Source organism: Colletotrichum abscissum (genome assembly GCF_030869225.1).
Source record: "Colletotrichum abscissum strain IMI 504890 chromosome Unknown Scaffold_8.1, whole genome shotgun sequence".
In the NCBI taxonomy this organism is placed as follows: Eukaryota; Fungi; Ascomycota; class Sordariomycetes; order Glomerellales; family Glomerellaceae; genus Colletotrichum; species Colletotrichum abscissum.
The window spans coordinates 1,016,899-1,031,079 of NW_026850525.1; the positions used below are offsets into that span (position 1 = coordinate 1,016,899).

Sequence of the window (14,181 nt, forward strand, 5' to 3'; positions counted from 1 at the left end):
TATTTGCATGTAGATGGGCAACTTTGAGACGTCAATTCGACCATAGAAGGCCAAGAGCCCAGTCATACAGGCTGAAACTTAGGTATGAGTCTACAAACAGCTTGAAGCACAAGTCAGACTTATGGGGTGGGCTGGAGAGACGATTGCCAAAGACAGAAACGCTAGACATTGGAGGACGGTATGTTTTTGAGAAGAGGATCTTGAGCGCTTAATATGCGTGATAGAAAGATAACGGCCACGGAGTTGAGATTGGCTGAGAAGAAGGTACTCATCATGATGCGGCGAGACAATTTGGCATGAAGGCGGCACACATCGCAAAGATCATCTAAGGGATCCATTCGGTCGACACTTGTACACTCTCAAACATGAGAGTGAACGAGCCGACAAGATGGACATGGCCTCATTACAATTGGTTGGTAATCACGGCGTCTTTTCAGTTTTGTTTCGTGTTTTGATTCTATGTTCGTCTGAAGAGACATCCTTCCCAATTCATTTCATCAATCATCCGAGACAACAGCAAAATGTACCTTCATCCAAAGACTACAATCTTGACAACCGACGAGCAGCTCCCCGTTCTCACCCGCCTCTTCCAGGTCCGCCTCCGTAAAAAAGAAACCGCGTGGGTTGCCGCACCGGCAGCTACGGTACCAAGAGCACTCGGCCTCGGGATCGTCTGACGGAGGCTCCTCGACTTCCAGGTCGTCAAGATCGACGACCTCGATGCCCGTCTGGAAAGCTTTTTCCTCGTCGCCGTCGCCGCGCTGGAGACCTTGATTATTTGGTGCCAGGTCTAGAGCGCGGTCGTATTCAGCCCTCTGCTTGGGGTCCGAGAGGACCTTGTAAGCTGATGAGATCTGGTCGATTGAAAAGGTGGCGGCAGTAGCAGAAGAAGAGAGTGCTCGGGTGGTTGTACTGGAGGGAGGAGTACTCTTGAATTGTGGGTATTTGTCCGGGTGGTTTTGGAGGAGGGCGCGGTGGTAGGCCCGTTTGATGATTTGCTGCGGCCCCGCCGTAGGTGACTGTTCCTGCACGAGTTTGCGACTTATACCCAGGATCGCGTAGTGCGTGTGCCCTGTTCCCTGAGCCGCGGATGAAGAAGTCATTTTGGGCCAAGAGGGTAAGTGAGAAGAACGGCGGCGGCGGGCAGGGCCGCTTGGATTGCGGGCTGTCGTTTTTTGGGATTGTAAGTGAAAATTTCCCTGGCGAATTGGAGTTTTTTGGGAAGCTTGTTTCTGCGGGGATCACGTGAGTGGTTTGTGGTTGAAGTGTCGACTCGAAAATGAACCTCCGAGATGGCTTTTGAAGACGTGACCAGCAGCTAGTCTTTCCAAGTCAAGTTCTCCTAGTGATTCTCGTCAATCTGCACCAGTTTCTGAGCATGTGGTGGAAAGGTCAATATTTTCCCGTTGCCCGGACGTGGGGAAATCCCCAAATATGGGGTTCAAGACGGCGGGAGTTGATTGAAGTTCGTTTCTTATACATGATAATACATGGTATATGTACATCGTCTATGGTATTGACGCAGCGCAAGTGGAAAGTGCGAACAAAGTGCTTATTTGGGGAATCTCGTCCAGTTCTTCTTTCCAACCTAGTACAAGTTTGTCAGTATACCGTTTCCAGACAAGTATCCGATGAGATTATGAATGCTTACCTTCTTCCACTCCTTGATGAGCTTCGGCATCGCCAACACAGCCGCTCTCCTCTTCTCCATTCTGCAGATGTATGATTAGTATTTCTTTCCGACTTGACCAACAGTCCAAAAGCCCAGATAGGTTTCCTCGACTGCGAATGAAGGATGTAAAGACATACCTGGGCTGCACCATCCTCTCGTGAATCTTTCCCTTGACCTTTTGCCCAACACCGGTACCCTTCACCCTTAATCCGTGTTCGACGCGGTGCGCAATCCTGTACTCGGTGCCCTTGACCGTATGGGGCAGCAGTTCCTCGACGCCGTGCTGGCGCGCGAGCTTGACGATCTCGGCCTGGCGGCGCATGGAGTAGACGGGGTCGTGCCACTTGCCCGTGACGGCGTGCTTCTGCGACTTGAAGGGGTTCGGGGTGATCTCCTGGAAACCCGTCTTGGGCGTCGCCGCGTTGTGAGGCAGAATGGCGGCGGGCGGCCAGCGGGCGAAGAAGCGCTGGAGCTGCGCCGGCAGCGTCTTTGCCAGCTGAATGTATTGCTCGGCGGCGGCCATTGTGTGTGGATGGATTCGGGATGCTCGAGGGGAGTATCTGTCTTCTTTATGTCCTCTGGTGCAAGCGCTGTGGCATTGCCAGGTCGTTGTCGTGAACGGGAGTGGAGGGTTTCGTCGGGCGATTTCTCCTCGTCAGTTTCCGTTCGGAGATGCTCTCTCAATCGATACATTGGACAAATTTGGGAGAAGACCAGCCTTATCCACCCCTGTACGTGCATACTACTGACAGGGGTGGGAGCTAAGAGCTTGGGAAAGAATTGCCGGAACCTCTGCGATCTGATTGGGTCGCAATTGTGTGGCGCTTCCTGACTTGTGGCGCAAATCGCAGCCTTCTCTCGAGGTATCTGAGATAAATCATCCATCTTTAACTTCTGAAATACACAGTCACCGGGCCCCAACTCAACTTGCAAGCGGCCGACGATTTTGCGAGAGACTGCTTCCAATCCCCTCACTTGTTGCATCCACACCGGATAGTGAAACTGTGGACCTTTGTCGCATCAAGGGGTTTCCACCATTCTCGGCACCTACTCAACACGTACTGCCATAACGAAGATCTCCGAACCCAGCAAGCTTTCCCTCATCCTTCCCTCACAGCATCACACACAACCTGAAAATGAGCACCAACCAAGCGAAGAAGGTCCCTTTGGACCTCGAAGAGATTCTCAAAAAGAAGAAGGCCGCCGATGCTGCATCATCGAAGCTACGATTCATCCCAAAGAAGGAACGAGAGCGCCAGGCAGCAGAGAAGGCCAAACAGGAGGAAGAAGAGCGCAAGCGTAAAGCCGAGGAGGATGCGAAAAAGAAGGCAGAACTGGAGAGGAAATGGGCTTCCGAAGCGAATGGCGCGGGCGATAACAGAGCGCAGAATGGATATGGCAGCAGAGTTCCTACTGGTCCCAAGGCCATGAATGGCACGGAAAACGGCAGAGACGGTCGAGGTGCCGGAGGCCGCGGGCGGGAAAAGCCAGAACGGAAGACGACAACGAAGGACGGCAAGGAGAAGAAGACTGCAGAAGCTATCGAGGCCGACCTGCTGCGCAACCGGTATCTCGGACCGGAGGTGAACAAACAGTCCAACTTCTCGGTGAAGAAGAAGCGCAAGAGGGCAACGGAGTTCAAGTTCGAATGGGATGCGGAAGAAGATACCACGCTCGAAAACGACCCAATGTACGAGTCCAACTCGACAACCCTGAAATCCTACACATTCGGCAGTCTGTCTGGCGAGTACACTGAAGAAGCCGAAGAGATTGCGAGGAGAAGGGCAAGGATGATTGAGGAGAGAGACCGCGAATTCGGAAAGCAACGGGCAAAGGAGTTCATGGAGGACTTCTACAAAGCACGAGAGAAGGCAAAGGAGCGCGCAGATCGGTCAGGCCTGGGCAAGCACTGGTCGAAAAAGACACTCGAAGACATGCGGGAACGCGACTGGAGAATCTTCAAAGAAGACTTTGGCATTGCGACAAAGGGTGGTCTCATCCCCAACCCGATGCGCAGCTGGAAAGAGTCAGGATTGCCGCGAAGGCTACTGGAGATCGTCGACAGAGTGGGCTACAAGGACCCTTCGCCCATTCAGAGAGCAGCCATTCCTATCGCGATGCAGGCTCGAGATCTCATCGGTGTGGCTGTCACTGGTTCGGGTAAAACTGCAGCGTTTCTTCTGCCGTTGCTGGTCTACATCTCGGATCTACCGCCTCTAACGGAAATTAACAAAAACGACGGAGCGTACGCCTTGATCCTGGCGCCCACGCGTGAATTGGTCCAGCAAATTGAGACGGAAGCGCACAAATTCGCCGATCCGCTTGGCTTCAACGTAGTCAGCATCGTGGGTGGTCACTCCATGGAGGAACAGGTGCATGCATTGGGCAAAGGTGCCGAGATTATTGTCGCGACTCCCGGTCGTCTGGTTGATTGCATCGAAAGACGCGTTCTTGTTCTGTCTCAATGTTGCTACGTCATCATGGACGAAGCAGATCGGATGATCGATCTCGGGTTCGAGGAGTCAGTGAACAAGATTCTCGATGCCCTGCCGGTGACCAACGAGAAGCCCGACACGGACGATGCGGAAAATGCGACCTTGATGAAGAGTTATCTCGGTGCCAGGGACAGGTACAGACAGACGATGATGTACACGGCCACCATGCCGCCGACTGTCGAAAAAATTGCGAGAAAGTATCTGCGGCGCCCGGCCATCGTCACGATCGGTAATGCTGGCGAGGCCGTCGATACGGTCGAGCAACGGGTCGAGATGGTGTCCGGCGAGGACAAGAAGAAGAAGCGGCTGCAGGAGATCCTTGCCGCTGGAGAATTTGCCCCGCCCATCATCGTATTCGTCAACATCAAGCGCAATTGCGACGCTGTTGCGCGAGACGTCAAACAGATGGGCTACTCTGCAGTCACGCTACACGGAAGCAAGACGCAGGAGCAGAGAGAGGCGGCGCTGGCATCGGTTCGCAATGGGCAGACGCAGGTTCTCGTGGCGACAGATTTGGCAGGAAGAGGTATCGACGTGCCCGACGTCAGTCTCGTCATCAACTTCAACATGGCGACCAGCATCGAGAGCTACACGCATCGCATCGGTCGTACGGGTCGCGCGGGCAAGAGTGGTGTTGCCATTACATTCTTGGGCAACGAGGATGCGGACCTATTCTACGACTTGAAGCAGATGCTCTCCAAGAGCTCCATCTCGCGTGTGCCCGAGGAGCTTCGGCGGCACGAGGCCGCGCAGCAGAAACCCACACGAGGGCACAAGAGGGCCGGTGGAGAGGAGCAGCAGTCGTCAGGCAAGGGGGGCCAGTGGGGCGCCTAATGTAGGGTAATGGGTGACGGTAGCATGGCGAGTGGATGAGGAAAGAGACTGAATAGATGAAAGTGGACTAGGTCCGGCCTCATAGATTATCGTGATAATCTGATCTGATAAAAATTTTATGTCCGAGCCATTATCGTCGGCGCCTCGGTTCTGTTAGCGTCTCTACTTTTGTGCCGTCTCTGCTGTCGCCCCTCCACACCGTCCCATATCGTTGTTTTTTTTGGACAAAACTGTGTCTGATCGTTGTGAGTGTTCATGTACGTCCTGAGACCTTATTTGATCCCTAAAATTCATATCTGTCGTTGTATGTCTGTTCCAACAGATTCGTTACCTCAAGTACCTTTTTGCCTATTGAGACTCGATATCTACTGTGTATGATCCTGGTTCCTGCCCAGATGGCGGGGCTCCTTGCTGTGCCTGACACCGACAGCGGGGAAGGATTCAGCACCCGCCTTCATCGGTTCGGGGTTTCCAAGAACTCACCCGACTGCCTAGCTCCCGCCGACCAGAGTGACAGGGCACTTCAGAGTTAACCCCACCAAGAAGAGCACTTTTACGCAATGTTCCTCCCTCGGTCTGATGTCAGGACCCCCAGGGATGTTCTAGGCTTGGAAAGTGCGCCTAGTGTCCCGTTGCAAGACGCAGGAAGCAGTGCCCGATGAAAAGGACCAGGCAGGGTACCTTATTCAGAAGCGGGAAAGGGAAAGAGGACAAGAGAATTTTCTGCAACCCGACCCAAGGTGACTTGGCTCAAGGTATATAGTACCATAGGTACATCCAAGTTGCCTCATTCATGGAAGATGGGAATGTACCGCTTCCCATGCTGACCTTGCCTTGCTGGTGCCGCCCAAAACTCCACCAGCAACTTGCAATTCCGCGCTTCCTTCCTACCTGCGCGCCCGCCCTTCACCGTTTCTTTCACATGGTGGTTCTAGTATAAACCCCATGCCATGCGCCTCTTCAAGTCATGAGCTGGCCGTTTTGACAACCACGTTGTTAATTCCCTCTCTCTCCTCTTCTGAGCTCTGAGTCTTTGGGCTGCCTCCCTCCCGCGCTCCCTCTCTCTCGTTCTCTCTAGCGCGCGGGCTTTTCAACGTTGCGAGAATTATTTCACCCAACGGGATCGACACTGACACAAACAAGCCCTTCGAATTGGTCGCAAGCTTGGTGCAAAGAATCCCCAACTTGGAAACTAAACTAAACCCTCCCCGGTATCGGTGGGTATTTTTCTGATCGAATACCACCCACCCCCGAAAAAAAAGTTCTTGGGCGTTGCGCGCTTGCTGGGTGACACACTCGTGGACACTGCCCAGCTACATTCGCTTTTGCCCCGCGGTACCCGTCCGTACTCCGTCTTCCTGTACGTTCATCCCACCTCCCTGATTCAACTCAGTACGAGGGGGAGCAGTGAGGACAGTGCTGAATAGCCTTCTATTCAACCAGACGTCCTACACTTGCTCCTTTTTTGAGCAAACTTGTTTCTTGTTTTGCTCTTTGATGTACTTGGTGGTCTCGAAGTTTCACGGCCGCAACCCAAAAAGCTGTTGAGCTGCGCGGTATCCTGGCTGGTACTTTTTCGTCGAACGACCAACTCGCTCAAAAGCACAATAACCCCCTCCTCTCGTCACACCGACCTTTGAGGGATAACTGGAGGTGCTCGATCCTTCGTCCGACCTGACGCATACCTTTGACGACCTCCGAGTAGCTCAGGCAGCTATCAGCTAGCCATCGCACCTCGCAATTACCATCACAATGGACTCGGCCGCAGTAGCGATGGAGGTTCCCCACCATGACGCACCCGTGTCGCTGAAGAAGAGCCGTACCGCGGCTCTGGAGGCTATGGAGGACATCGTCTACGGATCGGTAAGTTGCCCGCTTGCAAATGAAGCCTTGAGCGAATTTCGCTGACGAGCCAATTACTACCAGGTCGCCGGCGTTGTCGGAAAATACATCGAGTACCCCTTCGACACGGTCAAGGTCCGCCTCCAATCCCAACCCGACAACCAGCCCCTCCGCTACAAGGGCCCGATCGACTGTTTTCGCCAGTCCTTCAAGGCTGAAGGCTTCCGCGGCCTATACCGCGGTATCAGCGCACCGCTCGTCGGAGCCGCGCTCGAGAACAGCAGTCTGTTCTTCTTCGAACGGATCGGTCGCGCCGCCGTATACCAGTCGGGCTGGACGCCCCAAGGCCAGGAGCTGTCACTCTCAGCCCTGTGGTTCACCGGTGCCTTCTCCGGCTTCTTCACTTCATACGTCCTGACGCCCGTCGAACTCGTCAAGTGCAAGATCCAGGCCCCTGCCGGCGCCGACGGCTTGGGGGCACCACAACAGCTGCGCCCGCTGTCTGTCGTCCGCGATATCTACCGCCACCAAGGCATGAGGGGCTTCTGGCATGGACAGATGGGTACTCTGATCCGCGAGTCGGGCGGCTGCGCTGCATGGTTCGGCAGCAAGGAGACGGTTACGAAGATGTTCAACGTGCTCAACGCCAGGTCGGCCAAGACGCAAGTAGAGAAGGACGCCTTGGTTGGGAAGCCACTACCGCTGTGGCAACAGGCGCTGGCGGGCGCCTCGGGCGGTGTGTCATACAACTTCCTCTTCTTCCCGGCCGACACGATCAAGTCGCGCATGCAGACGGCAGCTATCGGCGACGCAGCGCTGAACCGGTCATTCTGGCAGGAAGGCGCGGCCGTCTGGCAGCAACACGGCTTGAGGGGTCTGTACCGGGGCTGTGGCATTACGTGTCTTCGCTCGGCGCCCAGCTCGGCCTTCATTTTCATTGTTTTTGACGGCCTCAAGCGACATTTCCCTCTGCAGTAGAGGTCATTTTTTCCCTTTACACGTATCGAAACCCTTTTGAGATATCCCTAGACTTGGGTGGTTGTGGCTGCTGTTGTGGTAGGAAGACGGGAAGGTGGTTTTATACAATTTGGCATTTAGAAGGCGTACAAGGGGATACGATTCCGGAAACAGTATATATACTTATACATGTGCATACACTTTGGGCAGAATTGGCCCGGCTAGATGGATGTGGGTTTTTACCAAAAGTTGGGAAGAGACGTAAGCATAGACTATTGAGTCTTTTATATACAACCTTGAGTCAAAGGCTATACGATTTGATGTGTTGCCATCTACCGTCCGGGGCTTCCTCTTTGAAGACTACTCTTGCTGGCTTAACCAAGGTACCGCGCATTCTTTGCGACTTGCTGGCTGTGATGATGGTAGTAACGTAAATGCTTTACTCGACAGCTGCTGAGACCCACGTCGACCAGTCCTTCCTGTCCTATATTCTCGTCAGTTTTCATACGGCTATGTATGACCTGTGACAACTGTACGCCTTTCATCTATTACAAGCTTCTCAAACATTGTCTGCCCGTTGAACGGTTTTCAATTCTACGTTGAGCACATGTTTTCATAAAGATGGATATCGAATTTATTTTCCTAGTAAACGCTCAACGTAAGGAACAGGCCAGCCAATAACCAACTAGAACGCCATAGCACGCAGATACGCCCACCAAGTCCACTCCTCCTCGTCATCTTCCTTCTCTAGACCATTGCACGAGTCACACACGCCCGCACGACAGCGGTAACAATCACAACACTACTGCTTCTTCCCAGCCTTGGCAGCCCGCTCGGCCTCGTATCGCGCCTCGGCGCCCTTGAGGTCCCAGTCGTTGAGGTAGCCCGCTCCCGCGCAGAGGTAGGTCGCGAAGGAGAGCCAGCCGAGGTAGGGGACGAGGCAGGCGCCGGCGACGGCGTCGACGGAGCCCCAGAGATAGGCGAGGTAGGAGTTTATGCCGAGGAGGGCGAGGATGTCGACGGTGGCGGCGACGGGGCGCTTGAGGAGGAAGAAGAGGGGCATCCAGATGAGGTTGAGGCCGAGCTGGATCGTGTAGAGGGTGGCGCCGTGTTTTGTGTCGGCGATTTGGGAGAGGGTGGAGGTTGGGGAGAGGCCCGTGTGGAAGGCACGGTAGGCGGAGTAGCCCATTAGTCTTGAAGGGGGGTTTGTTAGATACCAGAGAACAGCGTCATCGTGTTGGTGAAGTGTTTTGGGAGAGGAAGTTAGGCTTACCCGTAAAGGAGAGTCCATGCCGGACCAAACACCCACGCGGGAGGGCGGCCGGGAGGGTTCTTGATGGCGGCATAGGTCTTCTTAGTATCCTTGGCTGCATGAGCTTTATTAGTATCGCCTTTTTTTGAGGGTGTGAAGTATCCTCAAGGGGAACGTACGCCGCGAAGAGAAGCCGACGGCCGTGCCGAGAGCTATGGGGAGCAGGATCGAGGCGGCTGCATTCTCGAAGACCTGGTGGGGTAAGGTCAGGGCCGGGATGAAGGTTGTCATTGTGGCCGATTTCGGTTATGTAGTCGGTGGGAAATTGACTAGAATTGTGAGAAAGGTGTTAGACGCGATAATTGCGAGTGGTGTGTTTATAAGTGAAATGCAACGGTTCGTCTGGAACATGCGATGCGGATGGTGAGAAGTAACCTCGGGGCGGGTCTCAGTCCGACATGCGAGGAAGCTATCCTCTTACAGGAGAGCTATGACGCAATGTAGAGAAAGTCTCCTGTCAGGAACCACCTCAATCTGGCGACTTCTACTTCGAATTTCGATGTTGACGAACGGGAAAGCGCAAGACAGCCGTACTCACGAATCAGAAGGTGCATATGGTGCTTGTCAATTCTTGAAAGACGATTGGGTCAAAGCAGTGAAAATTGTCACGTTGTCTATCCGCCCATTCTATCTCAGCTGAGGTGGCAGTTTGGCAGATGGGGACCCCCGTTCCTCAGATGGACATGCTTCTGCCGCTACAGGGGTGAAGCTCTGGAGATCGCTGGGATCGACCGCCGTTGTCTGCAGCTCTCCAGCAATTGAATTCCACTGGACATTGACCCGCCTGTCACGGCTGGGGGCAGCTGCGACAGCATTAGCAGGTCTCGAGGAAGGCACTGATTACTGCGCTTGCCAGTACCCGGGATGCATTGTGTAGAGAAGGCAGAGTCAACTCGAAAAGACTCTTTTTGGACTTGATTGACTGCGGCATCTTATCCATCATAAGGTAAGGTACTTACTTCCCTTGTAGAAAAGGTGCAGATCAGTCAACGACTCGTATCTGGCAAGCACATATGCGAAAACGAGGACGTATGCAGTTAAGAGTGCCGACGCTGCCGAGGATCCTCCGAAAGAAACACTAAGCCCGTTTCGCTCAAGGTGGACCTCTCCAGCCGACCCTTTGTTCGTGTCTCGCTCCCATCGTCTCGTCGCCCTCTGAGTACGGAGTCGGGTCAGCCTTCCCATCTTCAACCTCTCCTTCGTGCATCCCAAAACCCTCTACCTTTTGGATCACGACAACATCACGCGTCTTATCGTCGAGGCATACGCCCTCGCCATCGGAATAGTTCGTTCTTCCCTTTCTTTCTGCATTATCTTTACTCATCCGCAACCTATTGTCCATCCATCACCTCAATTCAATCCCCATTATTCCTGTCTTCCCTCTCCCAGACCATCCATTCTTACTCCCGCCCAACTGCCTGTCCAACCATCCTCGTTTGTCAATCATTCTCAGCAGGCCTCACTTGGCATTCCGTCTTTCTTCTTCTTCCGTTTGCACCGTCATCGTCAGAGTGACGAGTCGGTTTTCAACTCATCTTTGCCCTCTGGCAGCTGCACCACTTTTTACTGCTACTTCCGTCCCGAATTCTCAATTCTTTCTCTATCTCTTCTTCCGTTTCCCTCAGAAGCCGTCACGTATTCCGCCTGCAGAATGATTTCTCTAACCGCAATCATGTTGCCAACCAACAGGCTTCCTCCTTCCTTCCTTCGATCGAGCAAGCGAAACGAAATCACATGAGTAGCAACCACGCAGCTACCCGACGCCGACGCGATACTTAATCTGGCTGAAGAGGTCAATTGAACTCAACAAAGACGCCATTCACCGTCCCACACACTAGACTCAGCGCGACATATCCACGATGGATTCCTACTCTTCACATCGAGACTCTGCGCGCTCGCCGGGTGACAGGACGTGGAGCAGTCGCGACGACACGCGAGTCAAGGAAGAGCGAGCTGACACATTCTACCGCGGTAGATCGCCTGGTGCGTAGGATCTCTGATTTATCCCATCCAATGGCTCCGGTCGTTTCTTTTCGAGGCTTCTTCCACGATACTGAGCCTTGAACTGGCAAGGATTTCCTGGTCAATTACTGACAAATCTTTCAGGCCATGAGCGCCAGCACCGTGACAGACGGCGCTCACGATCCCCAGCTGCTATCGACCGATATGAGCCAAGGGGTCGCGGTCGCGACGACTACGCTGGTGGCAGAGATCGCGATGACCGCCGGGAAAGGAGAATCCAGTCACCGCCAGCCAACATTGATCGCTACGTCCCTGGACAGGACAGCAGCGCCTCTGCGCCGATGACCGTCAACCCCCTTGCGGATCCCGTCAAGCTCCCATACCAAGTTGGCTTCTCATACTTTGGAGAATGGTGGAGGATGAACGAAAAGATCAAGGAGGAGAAGGAACGCCAACGTACTGGCCGTCGCCGTGAACCGGAACGTGCCCGAGGCACACGTGAAGCCCAAGAAGAGCGCGAAAAGGAGAAGGCCAAGATTCAGGTCGCGTATGACGCCTACAAGGAAGAACTTCAAGCAAAGATGGCTCGCACTTTCGTTGGCGAGCACAAGAAGGAGCAGTGGTTCCGCGAGCGATACGTCCCTGAAATTCGTGACGGTTTCAGAGCCCAGCTTAACGAATTCCGCCGTGGCGCTTACAGCCAATGGGAGCAAGATCTTGAGTCCGGAACCTTTGACGAGTTCTCGCTGGAGGGAATTCCCAAGAGCGAGACTAATGGCCTTGGAGGCCTCGTAGAGAAGGAGGAAGGTGAAGCAACCGCCGCCAACGAGATCCTGGGCGTGGGAGACCTTGTACCAGCCAACGGCGGTGACATCAGAGACGAGAACCTGTACCAGCCCACCCTTCTCATCAAGACCATTGCACCCCATGTCAGCAGACAAAACCTCGAGACTTTCTGCAAGGAGCATCTCGGCGAAGAAGAGGGCGGCTTCAAGTGGCTTTCTCTGTCAGATCCCAACCCCAGCAAGCGGTATCATCGTATTGGTTGGGTTATGCTTCACCCTTCATCGGAAGTTGTCCCCGCAGTCGTTGACCGCGTCGACCCCAAGGATGAGGATGGCGATATGCCTTTGAAGTCGCCAGCAGTCGTGTCGACTGCTGAGAAGGCACTTGATGCTGTCAACGGCAAGACTGTCAAGGACGAAGTCAGGGGCGATTTCGTCTGCCACGTCGGTGTGCACAACCCTCCCAGTCACCCCAGAAAGAAGGCTCTCTGGGATCTCTTCTCTGCACCCGAGCGAGTTGAGAAGGACTTGGGCCTGGTTCAACGACTTGTCAACAAGTTTGAGGAAGACTTCGGCTCTGACTTCAACGCCGTCTTAAAGATTGAGGAGCGTGTCGACGATCTTAAGAACGGCGGCCGCCTTCAGCCCGCAGTCACTGCACCTAAGAAGAAGGCCAAGAAGGAGCGTGACCTCGACGTTGATGACGGCATGGAAGACGGAGAGGATGGTGCCATTGACGATGACGAAGATGAAGGTGCTGTTGAGGAGGACGACGTTGACGACGAAGACCTCCTGGTCAAGAAGAAGCAGCTGGATCTCATGATTGAGTATCTCAGACGCGTCTACAACTTTTGCTTCTTCTGTGTCTTTGAGAGCGATTCAATTCATGAGCTCACTCGCAAGTGCCCCGGCGGTCACCTGCGTCGCCCGAGAACCACCCTCAGTACTTCCGCCAAGGCCGTTGCGCGTGCTAGTGCCAATGGGGAGCCATTCCCTGGCAAGAAGCGCAGCGAGATCGAGGAGGAAGGCGAAGCGACTGAGGACAAGAAGTTCCGCGGTACTACCGGCAAGGCAGAACAACAGCTGCTTCGCGCCTACAACTGGGTCAAGACTTTCGAGGACAAGATTATGCAAATCCTTGAGCCCGAAACGGCAGACCTGCGCAAGCTTGGAGGCCGCCCCGTTGAGGATGCCGTCAGTGACGAGCTGCTGAAATACGTCAAGCAGGAGGACGAGCACAAATGGAGATGCAAGGTTCCCGAGTGTGCCAAGTTGTTCAAGGAAGAGCATTTCTGGCGCAAGCACGTCGAGAAGCGCCACAACGAATGGCTCGAAACCATTGAGCAAGAGGCAAGTCACCTTTCCCAGCTACTTGACGTCAGCTGCTAACCAACTCCACAGTTCCACCTTATCAATGCCTATGTCATGGACCCATCTCACATTGCTCCATCAAGGACTGATGCTAATTCCAACGGTCACTTCCCTCCGGCTAATGGCTCTTCTGCAACTGGAACCCCTCGTGGATTCAACTTGCAGAACTTTACTATGAATGGCATGATGCCCATCCCTGGATTCCCCATGCCACCCGGCGGGTTCCCGCCGTTCGTCGGTGGCGGACATCCCGGTATGCAGTCCGGATGGAATGCTGGTGGCGATGACCGCGGAGGCTCTGGCCCCATTCGCCGCGGAGGTATGAGCGGTAGCCGTGGAAACTACCGAAGCGGTCCCTATGACCGACGCCCGAATCCCCGTTGGGACGGTGGTTTGAGGGGAGGAGGCCGCGGTGGCGCCGGCAAGTGGGGAGACGGTGCTGCCGGCGGTGGAGCGGCTGTCGGCCCACGGGAGGCCACTCAGGGACGTAGTCTCAAGAGCTACGAGGATCTCGATCACGTCGCTGGCGGCGGCGGCGGAGAGCTGAATTATTAGGACAAGAACTACTCCCATCGCTTGGAACGTCGCAAAACAGTGGTCAAGGAGGGATAGAACCATTGGTTGTTGTTAAGAAATTTTGACTCGTGCGACTAGTCACGGGCGCCGAGAATGACGCTCTACCGGGGGCTTGCTTCTTACAACATGGGCATTGCATAATCATCGGGCACATCAAGTTGTACTTTGTAAAATAACAAAATTTCGGGGTTAGGTTGGGATTGCGAATGAAAACGGGTTTTAATTATTTGACCTGGATCATCAGACAAACAAAGTCTTGTCAGTATCCTCCTATACTGAGCAATGCTGATTCAAATGCCCTCTCATGTCATTTGTTATAGATTGTGCCATCTATGTCAATAAGCAGAAGTACAGTAAAGAGTCCACGCACAAAAT

The 14,181-nt window shown here is 54.0% G+C and overlaps 6 protein-coding genes across 6 annotated transcripts; 3 read left to right on the forward strand and 3 right to left on the reverse strand.

Moving 5' to 3' along the window:
• Positions 1–497: 497 nt before the first annotated feature.
• CABS01_04334 (CSL zinc finger) lies at positions 498–1,103 on the reverse strand (the record flags this gene model as incomplete). The annotated part of the gene is made up of 1 exon (XM_060537705.1): positions 498–1,103. One exon carries the CDS (start codon positions 1,101–1,103, stop codon positions 498–500), a length of 606 nt encoding a protein of 201 aa, XP_060390550.1.
• A 449-nt stretch (positions 1,104–1,552) lies between these two features.
• Positions 1,553–2,195, reverse strand: CABS01_04335 (uncharacterized protein; the record flags this gene model as incomplete). Its single annotated transcript, XM_060537706.1, has 3 exons — positions 1,553–1,588; positions 1,652–1,712; positions 1,810–2,195. 3 exons carry the CDS (start codon positions 2,193–2,195, stop codon positions 1,553–1,555), a joined length of 483 nt encoding a protein of 160 aa, XP_060390551.1.
• Positions 2,196–2,808: 613 nt separating this feature from the next.
• Positions 2,809–5,001, forward strand: CABS01_04336 (pre-mRNA-splicing ATP-dependent RNA helicase PRP28; the record flags this gene model as incomplete). The annotated part of the gene is made up of 1 exon (XM_060537707.1): positions 2,809–5,001. The coding sequence occupies one exon, from the start codon at positions 2,809–2,811 to the stop codon at positions 4,999–5,001; it is 2,193 nt and encodes a 730-aa protein (XP_060390552.1).
• Positions 5,002–6,753: 1,752 nt separating this feature from the next.
• Positions 6,754–7,821, forward strand: CABS01_04337 (uncharacterized protein; the record flags this gene model as incomplete). The annotated part of the gene is made up of 2 exons (XM_060537708.1): positions 6,754–6,864; positions 6,928–7,821. 2 exons carry the CDS (start codon positions 6,754–6,756, stop codon positions 7,819–7,821), a joined length of 1,005 nt encoding a protein of 334 aa, XP_060390553.1.
• Positions 7,822–8,602: 781 nt separating this feature from the next.
• On the reverse strand, positions 8,603–9,343 carry CABS01_04338 (TspO/MBR family protein; the record flags this gene model as incomplete). The annotated part of the gene is made up of 3 exons (XM_060537709.1): positions 8,603–8,993; positions 9,074–9,167; positions 9,232–9,343. The coding sequence occupies 3 exons, from the start codon at positions 9,341–9,343 to the stop codon at positions 8,603–8,605; spliced, it is 597 nt and encodes a 198-aa protein (XP_060390554.1).
• A 1,628-nt stretch (positions 9,344–10,971) lies between these two features.
• CABS01_04339 (arsenite resistance protein Ars2) lies at positions 10,972–13,785 on the forward strand (the record flags this gene model as incomplete). The annotated part of the gene is made up of 3 exons (XM_060537710.1): positions 10,972–11,095; positions 11,219–13,236; positions 13,261–13,785. 3 exons carry the CDS (start codon positions 10,972–10,974, stop codon positions 13,783–13,785), a joined length of 2,667 nt encoding a protein of 888 aa, XP_060390555.1.
• Positions 13,786–14,181: the final 396 nt, after the last annotated feature.